The sequence below is a fragment of the Mesoplodon mirus genome, assembly GCF_964341445.2.
Source record: "Mesoplodon mirus genome assembly, chromosome: 7".
Taxonomy (NCBI): Eukaryota; Metazoa; Chordata; class Mammalia; order Artiodactyla; family Ziphiidae; genus Mesoplodon; species Mesoplodon mirus.
Window position 1 is genome coordinate 83,576,133 of NC_138983.1, and position 14,492 is coordinate 83,590,624.

Sequence of the window (14,492 nt, forward strand, 5' to 3'; positions counted from 1 at the left end):
CATCTCCACCCTCGTAGCTGCAGCCCTGCACTGACTTGGGCTGTCCTAGAGCTCAGTCTTCTAGGGATCCTGGGACTTCCCCAGGGTGGGACTGGGGGAGTCCCTGGGGAGGGGTAGGGTCAGTCAGCCCTTCATTGTTTACCCTTCGCTTCTCTTTTCCTCAAAACAAAGTTTATTGAAAGAATACACACACACACACATACACACACACACACACACAAGCAGGAGCTCTGCTGATCAAGAAGGGAGAGGGAGGGAGCACTGATGGTGGGGTTCTCAAAGTGTGGTCCTGGAGCCAACTCCAGGGGACTCCATTCCCCCCACCTGAACCTGGGGAGCATATAATGTGAAGATTCCTGGGCCTTACCCCAAACCCACTGGGTCAGAATGCCTAGGAGTTCATGTTGAACAACCACTCTTAAACATGCGGAAAATCCAACAACCACTGGCTTTGGTGTTTCTTCATTCTGGAAGAACTGAGTCCCTTTCTCAGCAGAGTTTAAATAACAGCCACATCCAACTCTAAAGATTACAGTTTACAAGGCACATCAAATCATATAAATTATAACTTGCAAGGTTTAGCTGTGAAATGAGCAAGGCTGAGGCTTTTGAGCCATGTAAAATGGGAGAGGGGAGATTGTGAATAGAGCTCCTGATGGCTCGCCTGCACACAGCAGCTGGGATGTTCACTGGCAGGTCTCCCCCTTGTTTACAATCCTTCAAGCCTTCTTCCCACTGCTTTTCAGATAAAGATCAAAACCCTTATGGTGACATGAAGGAGGCCGACTTGTCCCTTAGACCTCCTCCTTCCCACTCTGACTTCTGGACGCCCTGGTTTTCTCTCAGTCCCTTGGATTCACAATATGCTCTTCCACCCCAGGGCCCTTGCACATGCCATTCCCTTCTCCTTTTGTCTAGTTAAGTCCTCCTTGTCTTCCATATTCCTTTCCTTTACAGCCCCAATGTTGGAATGGAATTAGTCACACCTTTGTGGGATCATTTGACTTATTTCTCTCTCTCCTGGCAGCTTCCTGATGGCAGGGACCATGTCCAGTTCTGCCATCACTGTACCCCTAGACTAGGCTCGGTGCTGAGGCTCTGGGTAAATACTGTGCAATGAATGAGTGATAGCAACAGTTATCACTGTTGACTATAAACAGTTCTCACTAGCCTGGCTATAAACAGGCTTCCTATTGCCTTAGGGAACCAAACTCCTTACAGGATATAGAAAAAAGTCTGGAGGGTAAAACCCTGCAAATATCAATATTGATTTTTCCCTGAGCCAAATGATTACAAGTGACTTTTATTTTCTTCCTTATATTTTCCTTTCTCCCAATTTTTAAAAACAAGAAGCATGTAACTACCTTCCATTATCGGAAAGAGTAAATGATGTCGAAATACTAGGATACCAATAGTCAAAACAACGTCAGCCTTGCTGATGAGTAGAAATCTTTAGAAGCATGACTGCCTATTCTTTAGGATTGATCCAGGCAAATAAAACAATCTTTTTTATTTGTTAGATGTAACCTCTGGGTAAATGCAATGATGACTTTTTAGTAATATAAATCCCTGAATTTTTTTTTTTTTTTTTTTTTTTTGCGGTACGCGGGCCTCTCACTGTTGTGGCCTCTCCCGTTGCAGAGCTCAGGCTCCGGACACGCTGGCTCAGCGGCCATGGCTCATGGGCCCAGCCGCTCCGCGGCATGTGGGATATTCCCGGACCGGGCACGAACCCGTGTCCCTTGCATCGGCAGGCGGACTCTCAACCACTTCGCCACCAGGGAAGCCTAGTGACGTATTTCTTAAGCTAAGTCCGAGGAGCAGTAAGCAGTCAATTATTTATATACAATGAATGCAACTCAATTTCTGTCTAGTTAATAACTGTCCTCATTAGTTCCCTTTTCCAAATGGCTTATTAATGTCAGTGGATCCTCATCTCAACCCTGTGCACCTCTGAGGATTCTTCTCAATCTCTGTTTTATGAGACCATAATAATGATCATTGTGACATTCACTGACCACCACATGCCAGGCTCTTTATATGCATTTCTCACTTAATCCTCAGAATAACCCTGTGAGGTAAGAGGTTTACAGACAGGGAAAAGGAGCTCAGAGTGATTAAGTAATTTGGTTGAAGTCACTCAGCCACAAAGTAGCCTAATGAGATTCAAACCCAGGTCTGTCTATCTCCAAAGCCTGTGCTTTTAAAAATTACTACAGTTTTCTAATATCATAGGCCGGTTCAAAACAGAGATCTCTGTCTCTACTTTAGCCAGACAGGAAATAAAGTACCCCAAATCTATGCCTTGTTAGGATAAAGAAGAAACTACAGTTCTTCTTCTTCTTCTTTTTCCTCCCACTTTGCACACTGCACAGATGTTCTGTGTCCTTGAAGGGAGACCATATCATGGAGGAGAATCTCACGGGGAGGTTCATGGAGTTATCTTTAAATCTGTTGCGTTTACAATAAACATTCTCAGAAAACTAGGAATAAAGGGGGAAATTTCTCACTTGGTAAGAACATGTATAAAACCCTACAGCTAACCTCCTACTTAACGGTGAAAGAGTAACTGCTTTCCCCTAAGGTCAGGAACAAGCGAATATAAGGATTTATAAACTGCTTTTGTTCAGCAGAGTCCTGGAAGTCTTAACCAGGGAAATAAAGGAAGGAAAAGAAGATTCAAGGCATTCACATCTCCTTTTCTGAAAGGAGAAATAAAATTGTTCTTATTTGCAGATGACATGATTGTTTATGTATAAAATCCCAAGAAATCTACAAAAGCCCTTATATAAGAAAGTGCAGTTAAGGTTGCAAGATACCAAGAAGCATACAAAAATCAACTGTATTTCTATATACTGTCAATGAACATGTGGACACCAAAATTAAAAATATAATACCATTTACAATCACTCAAAAAAAAAAAAAAGAGAGATATACTTAAGTGTAAATCTAACAAAACATGTTCAGGACTCGTATGCTGAAAACTACAAAACACTCATGAGAGACACTGAATAAATGGAGAAATATACCATGATCATGAATTGGAAGACAATGTACGAGTATATCAATTATTCTCACATTGTTATATAGGATTAAACACAATTCCAATCAAAATTACAGCATGATATTTTGTATATACAGACAGGCTTACACTAAAATGTAAATGGAAAGGCAAAGGAACTAGAATAGGTTAAAAATTTTTTTTAAAGAAAAGTGAGAGGAATCACTCTACCTGATTTAAGACTTACATAGCGACAGTAATCAAGGCTATCTCATAATGGTAGATCCATTATGACAAATAGATCCATGAAACATAATAGGGAACTAAGAAGTAGCCCCCATAGAAAGTATGGCCAGATTATTTTTGACAAACTTGCAAAAGCAATTCAATGGAGAAAGGATAGTCTTTTCAACAAATGGTTCTGGAACAACTAAATATCCACATGCAAGAAAAATGAACTTTGACCTAAATCTCACATCATAAACGACAGTGAACCCAAAATGGTTCATAGATTTAAACATAAAACTATAAAACACTTAGAAGAAAACATAAGAGAAAATCCTCAGGGTCAGGGACCTTGTGGCATGTTCTTAGACATGACACTAAAAGCATGATCTATAAAAGAAAAAATAACTACCTGGACTTCATCAAAAGTTAAAGCTTTTGCTCTGTGAAATACTCTGCTAAGAGAATGAAAAGACAAGCTACGGATGGGAGAAAATATTTGCAAACCATCTATCTGACAAGGGACTCATATCTAAAATACATAAAGAATTCTCAAAACTCAATGGTAAAAAAATTAACAATTCGATTAGAGACACTTAAAAGATATGAAGAGATATTTCACTGAAGAGGATATGCAGAAGGCAAACACGTACATGAAAAGACATTTAACATCACTATCGATTTGGGAAATGCAAGTTAAGACTATGATGAGATACCACTACACACTTACTAAAACAGCTAAAATGAAAAACAGTGTTTATGCTAATTGCTGGTGAGGATGTGTCTCATACATTGCTGGTGGAAATGAAAAATGGTACAGCCATGCTGGATAAGCCTGGCAGTTTCTTTACGAACCGAATATACATAAACACATATGTTAATCCATGCAATCATACTCCTGAGCATTTATCACAGAGAAATAAAAACTTATGCTCACACAAAAACCTGTATACAAATGTTTATGGTACATTTATTTGTAATAGCCCCAAATGGAAACAAAATGTCCTTCAAAAAGTGAATGGTTAAACATAGGTGATACGTCCATACCGTGGACTATTACTCAGCAATAAAAGAACAAGCTAATAACCTAAATGGATGTCAAGGGCATTACAATGACTAAAAAAAAAAAAAAAAAAATCAATCGCAAAGGTCATAGATAAATGATGAAAATTATAGAGACGGAGAACAGATTAGTGGTTTTCGGAGCGTGGGGACGACGGTGGGAGGAGGAATTGTGACTATAAAAGGAGCATCACAAAGGACATCTCTGATGATGGAATACTCCTATATCCTGATGGCCACACCCAAATCCACACGTGGTAAAATGGCACAGGACTCCACACATGCTTCGTGCCATTCTCTCTACCATTTGTGCATCTATAATTATTTCAAAATAAAGTTTAAAAAAATCTGTTGAGTGAAGTCTGAGAGTGGTCTGCCTTTCACAGTCCTAAAGGGATTCCATTGCATTTCTCTTTCTGCTTCAATATTTTAATCCCTTTCAAAATGTTAAAAGGCTCAAAGCCACTGTGTTTTTTTTTTTGTTTTTTTTTTTTTTTTTTTGCTGTACGCGGGCCTCTCACTGCTGTGGCCTCTCCCGTTGAGGAGCACAGGCTCCGGACACACAGGCTCCGCGGCCATGGCTCGCGGGCCCAGCCGCTCCGCGGCATGTGGGATCTTCCGGGATCGGGGCACGAACCCGTGTCCCCTGCATCGGCAGGCGGACTCTCAATCACTGCGCCACCAGGGAAGCCCTCAAAGCCACTGTTTTTATAATTCCTTACTTACAATTTCTTCCAACTTCCTTGGCTGTCAATGAGCTGGGACTGTGGACCAAGCCACAGCTAATTCAGAGAATGGAATGAAATTAAGTGAGAGAGCACTGAGGCCATGCCCAGGGCTTACCCTGATTTACTACTTGGAGGTACGGGGGCACGGGAGGGCTCTGAGGGGCCCATAGTCTCCAGAAGCTCTGGAAAGGGCGAGAGGCCATTGCTCAAGCTGGGCCCTTCAGGTGGCCGTGGCTGCCAGACGCGGAGCAGGTGAAGGTCAAGCATCAGCTCTAAGCCCACCTTCCAAACCACGCCATCAGGGTGGGACACTGCAGACATAGTCAGCAAAGGACACAGGGCCCATCACACTTTGCACTGTGCTCATTCTTACCACATGTGCCAGGGAGACCCAGCACATGCCGGGATTGGTTATTGGTGGCACACCGAGGAAGGCTGGGACTGTTAGCCAGAGGCTGTGCTTTACAAGAGACTGGAGTCCACAGAACAGTAAGGACTTTTGGTGGTGTGAGGGGTAGGGAGGGTCGGGGACTGGCTAGGAAGAGGTCTTACCTCTAAAACAAGGTCTGAATTTTCATGCCTTCCAATCGTAGTGCTTTTATTCAGGACAAAATAGCCTTCTGCACTCTTTAGATAGGCTTTCATATTCTCTGCTTTCCCTATAAAAGGTTTTCAGAAAATAATTTTGTTAGAAAAATACAGTCCTCTAATTATTCAATGTCATATTTAGAATGAATGGAATACACCATAATGTCCACAGGAGAAGTCAGCAGAGGTAGGAGTGGATAGCTGGATTTAACAATGATCACAATGATAATTCTGCACATTTTTAAGACTGTCCTTTTAACAGTGATAGCCGGCATAGATGAGCTTGCTTCTGATCACAAGAGGACATCCTTTATGTAACTCAGAGCACAAACAAGCAATAGCAAAAAAAAAACAAACCCAAACAAATCTGAATTCCACTGATAACTGCTCTCCACCTCCCATTAAGCTTAGTTTGGGGTTAGTTATCTGACAGAATCAAATACTCAGTGTTACTAACCCACCACTTACTAGCTCTGTGACTCTGGGTGAGTTCCTTATTCTCTCTCTATGCCTCTGTTTCCTCATCTGTAAAATGGGGCTAATAATACTCTGTATCCCAAAGAGTTTTGTGAGGATTAAATGTGAAGCATCTAGAATGGTGATTGCTACACTAAACACCCATTTGTCCTACTGTGATTGTGACTGTTATTAATCTTGGGCTTCTGAACTTTGACTCAAGAAACCCCAACTTCTACAGAGCTTCTTAAAGTGTGGAAGAGTCAGTCATCGAGGAAATGGGCACTAGAAGATACTTTCTTTTTAAGTCACCGCATTCCTTCATATATTTAGGTTGAAAAAAAAATGATTTCCAAAGACAAAATATCAAGATTATAGCTTGGCTGTACGGTCAAGACTCTGTACGTATCTTTTGCTGGCATTTTATTATGAAAATGTCAAACACACAGAAAAGTTGAAAGAAGTGGATGGTGAACTTCTATAGAACCACCACCCAGATTCTACAATCAACATTTTGTTCTATTTGCTTTATCACATATCTACCCATCTATACATTTTATATTTTAATGCATTTCAAAGTAAATCCTATACATGTTTTTAAATTTTATTTATTTATTTTTGGCTGTGTTGGGTCTTCGTTTCTGTGCGAGGGCTTTCTCTAGTTGTGGCAAGTGGGGGCCACTCTTCATCGCAGTGCACGGGCCTCTCACTATCACGGCGTCTCATGTTGTGGAGCACAGGCTCCAGATACGCAGGCTCAGTAGTTGTGGCTCACGGGCCTAGTTGCTCCGCGGCACATAGGATCTTCCCAGACCAGGGCTCGAACCCATGTCCCCTGTATTAGAAGGCAGATTCTCAACCACTGCGCCACCAGGGAAGCCCTATACATGTTTTTTATTTTTTTTATATTTATTTATTTATTATTATTATTATTTTTTAGCGGTACGCGGGCCTCTCACTGTTGTGGCCTCTCCCGTTGCAGAGCACAGGCTCCGGATGCACAGGCTCAGAGGCCATGGCTTACGGGCCCAGCCGCTCCGCGGCATGTGGGATCCTCCAAGACCGGGGCATGAACCCGTGTCCCCTGCATCGGCAGGCAGACTCTCAACCACTGTGCCACCAGGGAAGCCCATATATACATGTTTTTTAAAACATAAAAATTTCAGTGACTTCAGCTGGTTCCAAGATGTTGATGATAATTCACATGATATTGGAATTCTGATCCATCTCAGTGCCATGTCAAACATAGTCTCTTTTCTTTTTTTTCCTTTTTTTTTTTTTGGCTCTGTTGGGTCTTCGTTGCTGCATGCGGGCTTTCTCTAGTTGCGGCGAGCGGAGGCTACTCTTCCTCACGGTGCGCAGGCTTCTCACTGCGGTGGCTTCTCCTGTTGTGGAGCATGGGCTCTAGGTGTGCAGGCTTCAGTAGTTGCAGCACGTGGGCTCAGTAGTTGCGGCACACGGGCCCTAGTTGTGGCTCGCGGGCTCTAGAGTGCAGGCTCAGTTGTGGTGCACTGGCTTAGTTGCTCCGAGGCATGTGGGATCTTCCTGGACCAGGGCTCGAACCCGTGTCCCCTGCATTGGCAGGCAGATTCTTAACCGCTGAGCCACCAAGAAAGTCCCCAAAGTCTCTTTTCAACTGAAAGGTCACTGAAGTGTGAAGTTGTTAGACTGTGGATAAAAACAAAAATCATCTAGGTCTGACCGTAGAGGGTCTCCGGTCTGGCTCTGCTTTCCATCAACATCTCCATCATCATTCCATCACTGAATCCCTACTAAGTGCCAGGCACTGGGCTATCCTTTTACACACATGGCCTCTTTTCATCCTCAGAACCACCCTGCGAGGCAGGTGTCAGTATTGTCCCGCTTTACAAATGAGGAAACTGAGACTCAGAGAAGTTAAGGTCACACAATAGTAAGTGTGTGACAACTCTGAGCCTTTGCATGTAATCAGTGTACAAACCTCCATTGCTGCTGGTGGGGCAGAGTAGGGGTGGGGGAATTGCACTGTCTGCTGACACTTGGCACATGTAGTAAAAGAAAGTCCTTGAAACCAGCATTCTATCCTCTGAAAGGAAGACGAGACCCTACCTGGGGGTAAGAGAAATAAAAATAAGCAGGATAGTTTATATTTGTAAACTTTGAGGCCTGTGGATGTCCCACAAATATTGATGCTTTCAGATAATGAGAAATACATTTGATTAAGTTCGCTGTCATGTATACAGGGGAAAAGACATTTCCTCTTCCCAAAGAACCATGCTCTGCTGCCTTCAGTTATTAATCTTCAATTGCAGAGGACCATGTTAGCACGCAACACATTCAAGTCTAATTAAGCTAAAATGGAAACTTCCAAGAAATGTCTCTTCTGCAGGAAAACCACAGGAAACGCCACTAATCGAAAACTTAAACTTGGATCATGTGCATATTTGTTTTTTAGCTCTCACCCCAGACATCCCCAAGGCTGGGGTCTTCTCTCTGCTCAGACGTCCCCCCTCGGGGCAACCACCTGACTGACCACTCTGGCTAAAGGCACCCTCAGTCATGTTATTCCCCTGCTAGTTTTCCCCTGCTGTGTTTCCTTCCTTGTACTTATCATTCTCTGACATGTTCTTGTTCCTTTCTTTAGTTATGCTTGCTGTTGGTTTCTCTTTCACTAACATATATGTTCCTGGAAAACCAGGACTGTGTTCATTTTGTTCAGAAGTGATTCTTCATGGGTATTTTGTGTTTGTACCCATCTTCAGAGCAAAGGCATTGAAAGATTTTGTCCTGCACTCACTTTCTGAGGATGCTTGTATGGCAAACAGCCTGGGAGGATAGAGGTAATGTTTCTAATAAAGATAACGGCTCCTTCTGGGGCAAAAGTTGGGCAGGTTTGCTAGCAGCCCCTTTCAAAGATTGCAGTTTCCTGAGTTTGGAGTTCCTTACCTGGGACACAGACCCACTGTGCGCACAGCATCCACACTGGCTGCTCTGTACCAGCCCGAGGGACTTTCAGGGCAACAGGAACCAATGTGCATATGCAGCTCTGCTGCCTTTTATGTCAGCTGTGCTGTGAGTAATCAAGTTCTTTGTTTCTGGCCCAGGAGTCTCTTGTCTTCTGCCAGGAACTATAAGCTGGGCAGGCTAACTTACTAACTTTCAAACAGGGTCAAATGTCAGACCCTTTGCAGTTCCTGCCAGTTCTGTGCATTACCCCTTCTCCAGGGCAGGGGGCGGCGGGGGGGCAGAACCTGACATATAGTAGGTGCTTGGGAAACACTTGCTGAGTGAATGAAAATACAAAGGACACCTCAAAGCAAGTCAGTACAGCCAGCTGGCTAGGAAGCTTTGATAGTAACTACCTTTCATTTTTCCTGTCAATATCTAGCTTAGATGACTCCTTGGAAAACCTAAATTCTATCTCTTTAGCTTTTGGATTGGACAATATTTCTCCACCTTCATTTTGCCCTGTGCATCACTTCCTTGCATGAAAACACTGTCAAAGTAATTTGAATGTGTGGAGCTCTGTGAATTCGTTCTTACTCAGTGCCATGGAGCACCATCCACAGGAAAGAGCAAAAGGGCTTCAGTCATCTGCATTCCCCCGACCACTTTGGATGGCTCAGAATTGGGCTATAGGAGCAAACTTTCTTTTGAGGTTTACAGTGGCCTCAAAGTTCCTTAAAGAAGGGGAGTTCAGGTAAGGGGCGGGTGTGTGTGTGTGTGTGTCTCTGACCATTGGGTGGGTGTTGTCCATAAATCATGGGAAACAGGGGTTCCTCTCTTAATCCCAGCTATACCCACAGGACATCCAAGAGCTGGTGCCCAGGAGAGGCTTAAAGCTCCGTGCCGCCTCCCTTGGGGGGCGAGGTAGGGGCTGCACTTAGGAAGGAACGGCTGGTGTTGGGGCACCTTTTCTGGGGTGCTCCTGGCGACCCGAGCCTGGATCAGAGAGTTCAGACTCGGCTGGCGCCGGGTCCCCTGCCTACCCCAACACCCTTGACCTCGCAGGGCTGGCCTCCTCCGGCCCAGATTTCCGCCCGCCGCCTCCTCGCGCGCCGCTCTCACCTGGCCAGAGGAAGAAGCCCACGCCTCGTCCTCCGCCGAGAGCCCTGACCTCCGCTCTGCCGCCCTCCCGCGGAGTCTCTGGGCGAAGGCCCGCAGCCCGCGCGCCCGCCCGGCCTTTTTACAAACGTCGCCACGGCAACGCCATTATGACGGCCGAGCTGGGGAGGGGCGTGGCGTGCGCGGCGCCCAAGGATGAGGGGGAGGTGCGCTGGGAGCACCCGGCCAATTACAGCCCGCTGCAGCGCTGCGAGCCCTCCCCGACCTGCCCCCTAGAGGTCCCCAGCCCCGTTTCCAGGATGGGGAAACAGGCTCAGTGTTCACAGAAGTAGCTCCAAGTCTTACAGCGGGGAAGGAGCAGACTCGAGAATCCTTCCTACTGACCTTAGCTCTAGGTTCGGTGCGTTGAGGAGGGGGTGGTCAGGCGTGGGAGGGTAATGGAGCTGAGCCACGAGAAGCTTGGAGGTTAGTACCCCCCGTCCCACCCGAAACTCTAGTTCTCTCTGTTGTGGAGGAGAAAACAGAGTAAGCTGGGGGGGACCATCACTTCTAGGGGTGGGGGTGGAGATGGGAGATGGGTGGGGTGGAACACTTCTGAAAGAATGGAAGATTCTCCCACGTGCTAGGAAAAGGGTATTTACAAGCCCACAGCCTTACTGTTCCTGTCCTTCCCTGTCAAAACTCGCGTTTATTCATTCATGTGTTCTTTACTTCTACAAACATCACCTGAGTCCCTACAAGGTCAGACGGTGGCCCCAGTGTTGACCTGGATCAGATCCTTAAGAAACCCCCCCGCACTCCCCATGGGCACGGGGCTGGGGGGATGGAGCGTGTGGAGAAGACATGCAAATGCCAACTATCTCCCCTCACCCCATGTCACCTTTTTCAAATCAGCCCCTTCTGTCTGGGAGCAGAACAGCCCTGCTGACTAGCTACAGAATGCCTCATTTCCCTGGCAGGAAATGACGGACAAGGTGCCCCAAGACAAACTCAAAATATTCATCTGAGAAAGATGAAAGATGGCAGACTCCACTCTAGTCAATTAGAAGAAGATATAAGAGAGAAAAATCATGGAAATCGATATGGGATGGAATATATGGTAAAGATGCTCCCACATGCTTAGAGGCTCTTAGAAATGCACATTCCCTGGCACAGACCTCAGAGATTCTGATTAGGCAGCTCTGGAGCATGGTCCAGGAATGAATTTGTTGCATTCTTGCAAATTCCTTGTGCATTTGTTAAAAGCTTGACAAAACCTCAGGACTTTTTCAACCCTGCAGTTGAATCGCAGAGCCCCCCCAGCACTTGTCCCTAGAAATCTCTTCCAGGCCCTCAGTCAGCCTGGAAGGTTCTGCCTGGGTTAGTTCCATTCGACCAGAAAGACCTTAGGAATGTATGAGGAGTGACCACAGAGGCCGGGGCCCTGAGTGGTAACTTCAGAGGAACAGAGAGGGTCAGGCTCAACTCTCCAGGCACATTTCTGCCTCAGGGCCTTTGCAGTTACTGTTTCTTCTCCCTACCAGGCACTTCCCCCAGGGATCTCCTTCAGCTCCTTCAGATTTTTACTCAAATATCACCCTATTTAAAAGGGTCTTGGAATTCCCTGGCGGTCCAGTGTTTAGGACTCGGTGCTTTCACTGCCCGGTTCGATCCCTGGTCGATCCTGCAAGCCCCATGATGCCACCCAAAAAAACAAAACAAAACAAAAGACACCCCCCAAAAAACATGAATAACAAAACAAACACCTCACTCTATTGCTCTTCCCTTCATCTTACCACTCCTCTAACATGCTATTTATTTAGTTTCCTTCTCTTATTTGTTGTCAGTCTCCCCACTCCCAACTCCCCCCTGCCCCCCAACTTAACCTCCATGAGGGCAGGGATTTTTTTTTCTCTTTTGTTCACTACTGTATCACCAGTACCTAGAACAGTGCCTGAATGAACGAATGAGTGAATGAACAGGGGCAGCCCTTGCCACCCGCCCACAGCCTTGCCTCCTACTCTTGAGCTGCTGAGCTGAACTGTCCTTACCCCAGGACCTAGGCTTCTGTAGCCTTGGCCCTCGCCAGCCCCACCCCCATCTCCATGCTTGTCTTCAATGTCATCAACATGAGCACAGAACGCAACCCTGCTCATTGCCAGCCAGACCCTACGGAGCCCATCCAGGCCAGCCTGGAGCCGGAGCCGCCCTTGGCCCCCTGATAGGCTTGGGAGAGCATATGTTGCCATTAGTCCATCTCTCGATGAGGAAATACTAAACGCAGAACAAAGCTGACATTCAGGCTCACTGGAGCAGAAATTGCCAAATCTTGATTGGATCCTGCCGCTCCCCACAGGATGCCACAGTCATCTCAAAGGGTGTGTGAAAGTCTTAAAACCCAGTTCCATGTCATCCACTTAAATTTCAAAAACAGAAACTAAAATACCCCAATAACTCATGGCTTTATCATAGCATGTCCTGGGCTGAGTGAGAGTTGTACTTTGCGATGATGGGGTGTTCAAAATACTGCACCTGGGGAATTCCCTGGCGGTCCACTGGTTAGGACTTGGTGCTTTCACTGCCATGGCCCGGGTTCAATCCCTGGTGGGGAAATTAAGATCCCGCAAGCCACAAGGCATGGCCAAAAAAAAAAAGAGATTTCTAGTTTATATGGGCTCCTTGGTGATGCCTGTAATCAATCAATCTTATTGAGCTCTGGGTGGCTACCAAGGTTATACTGTATCTCCATCAACATCAGGATGCTGGTGTCTGAAAGGCCTGGGTCCAGGTCCCAGCTTTGTCATTCCCAGCTGTCCTCATAATACTGGAGCGAGTAATGTTAACTCTGGGCTTTCCACCCTCAGGGCACTATCACAGTCTTTCCTGTGGATCATCTCATTTAATCCTCAGCATAACCTGGGGCAGTAGGTGTGTGTGAAACACCTGGAACAGGGAGCTCTGCACAGAAGCACTCAAAAATGTCGTGATGGGTATTATTTCTATCACATCACTCCCACTTGAACAGGAAAATAAGGCTCAAGAGACATGGAGGTATGTGACCAAGGTGACACAGCCAGAAAAGGATTTCAATCTAGGTGACTGTGATGGGACGGTATTTTCCCCGGGGACCACAGGTGACAGGTGTCACAGCCACGAGACACCCATGCTCACCACCTGCTTTCCCTCAGCCCTGAACAATCTGGGCTTCTGGCTGTCCTGAAGTTTTGGCAGTGCCTGCAGCAAGAGAGGGAGGGAACTGAGGCCAGGAGGGGGTAGCTGGGGCTTGCCAGGGACCTCTCCTGCCACCCACTGGGCTTCTTTCCTGCAGGACCTCTGCCCCATAAAATCTCATTGGGCCACAGTTACCTTCCCTGGGCTGTCCTTGACTGGGAGAGCCCATCCACTGTGACCCCTCCCCAGATATGCTTGTTGTCACCTGCATTCCAACAAGAAATGAATGCTGGCCTCCTGCCTGGAAGAGGTAGGGAGATTGCCCAGCCTTTAAGGGGTAAGAGAGAGCCAGAGAAAGAGCTGGAAAAGGAGAAAGGGAGAGTAAAAGAGAGAAAGAGCGCTCAAAGATAAGGAAGTAGCTAAGCTGTTGAGGAGGTGACAGATGGGAGAGCAAAGGGCCAGTGGAGGCTCCACAGTCCATTCATAACCTGACGCTATGGGCTAAGGAAATGCAGGTTTTTATACACACACACACACACACACACACACACAGGTTCACAAAAATAAATTCAAACCACAAAATCACAGCTGGTCACTGAGGCCTTCTGCGGCCATGCTCACCCCCTTCCCCTGTCAGAAAATGAGAAGTCACCCAGGTGTTTTCTCAGATGGAGACAAGGCTGGTTGGGATGTTCATCTCTTGCAAATCAGAGCTCTGCCAGGGGGCTTCCCTGGTGGCACAGTGGTTGAGAATCTGCCTGCCAATGCAGGGGACGTGGGTTCGAGCCCTTGTCTGGGAGGATCCCACATGCCGCGGAGCAACTAGGCCCGTGAGCCACAGCTACTGAGCCTGCACGTCTGGAGCTTGTGCTCTGCAACAAGAGAGGCCACGATAGTGAGAGGCCTGTGCACCGCGATGAAGAGTGACCCCCGCTTGCCACACCTGGAGAAAGCCCTCGCACAGAAACGAAGACCCAACACAGCCAAAAATAAATAAATAAATAAAATTTAAAAATTAAAACAAAACCAAAAAACCACTCTCTCTAAAACAAACAAACAAACAAAAAAAAAAACAGAAAAAAAGCTTTGCCAGGGAGGTCAGTCTGTATGTTCTGTTTGGAAGCTGCAGATGAAGGGTGCTGATCCCTCCTCTGATCGGCCTGGTTTCGTTTGTTTGTTTGTTTTATTCTGTCTGTACCTCACTTCTCTCACCTGTAAAATGGAGGTAATAACAGCAT

General features: G+C 46.1%; 2 protein-coding genes across 2 annotated transcripts in view; both read right to left on the reverse strand.

Annotated features, from left to right (window-relative positions):
* The window catches only part of LOC309808016 (forkhead-associated domain-containing protein 1-like), a gene marked incomplete at both ends in the record, with an annotated part of 87,678 nt that extends 82,017 nt beyond the window's left edge, over positions 1 to 5,661 (reverse strand). The window contains one exon of the mRNA XM_082628030.1: positions 5,569 to 5,661. Within this exon, the coding sequence (XP_082484156.1) occupies positions 5,569 to 5,661 (93 nt within the window). The remainder of the gene's footprint in view (positions 1 to 5,568) is intronic.
* LOC309807688 (forkhead-associated domain-containing protein 1-like) overlaps positions 1 to 14,492 on the reverse strand; it is a 323,120-nt gene that overhangs the window by 186,038 nt on the left and 122,590 nt on the right. The window lies entirely within an intron of this gene.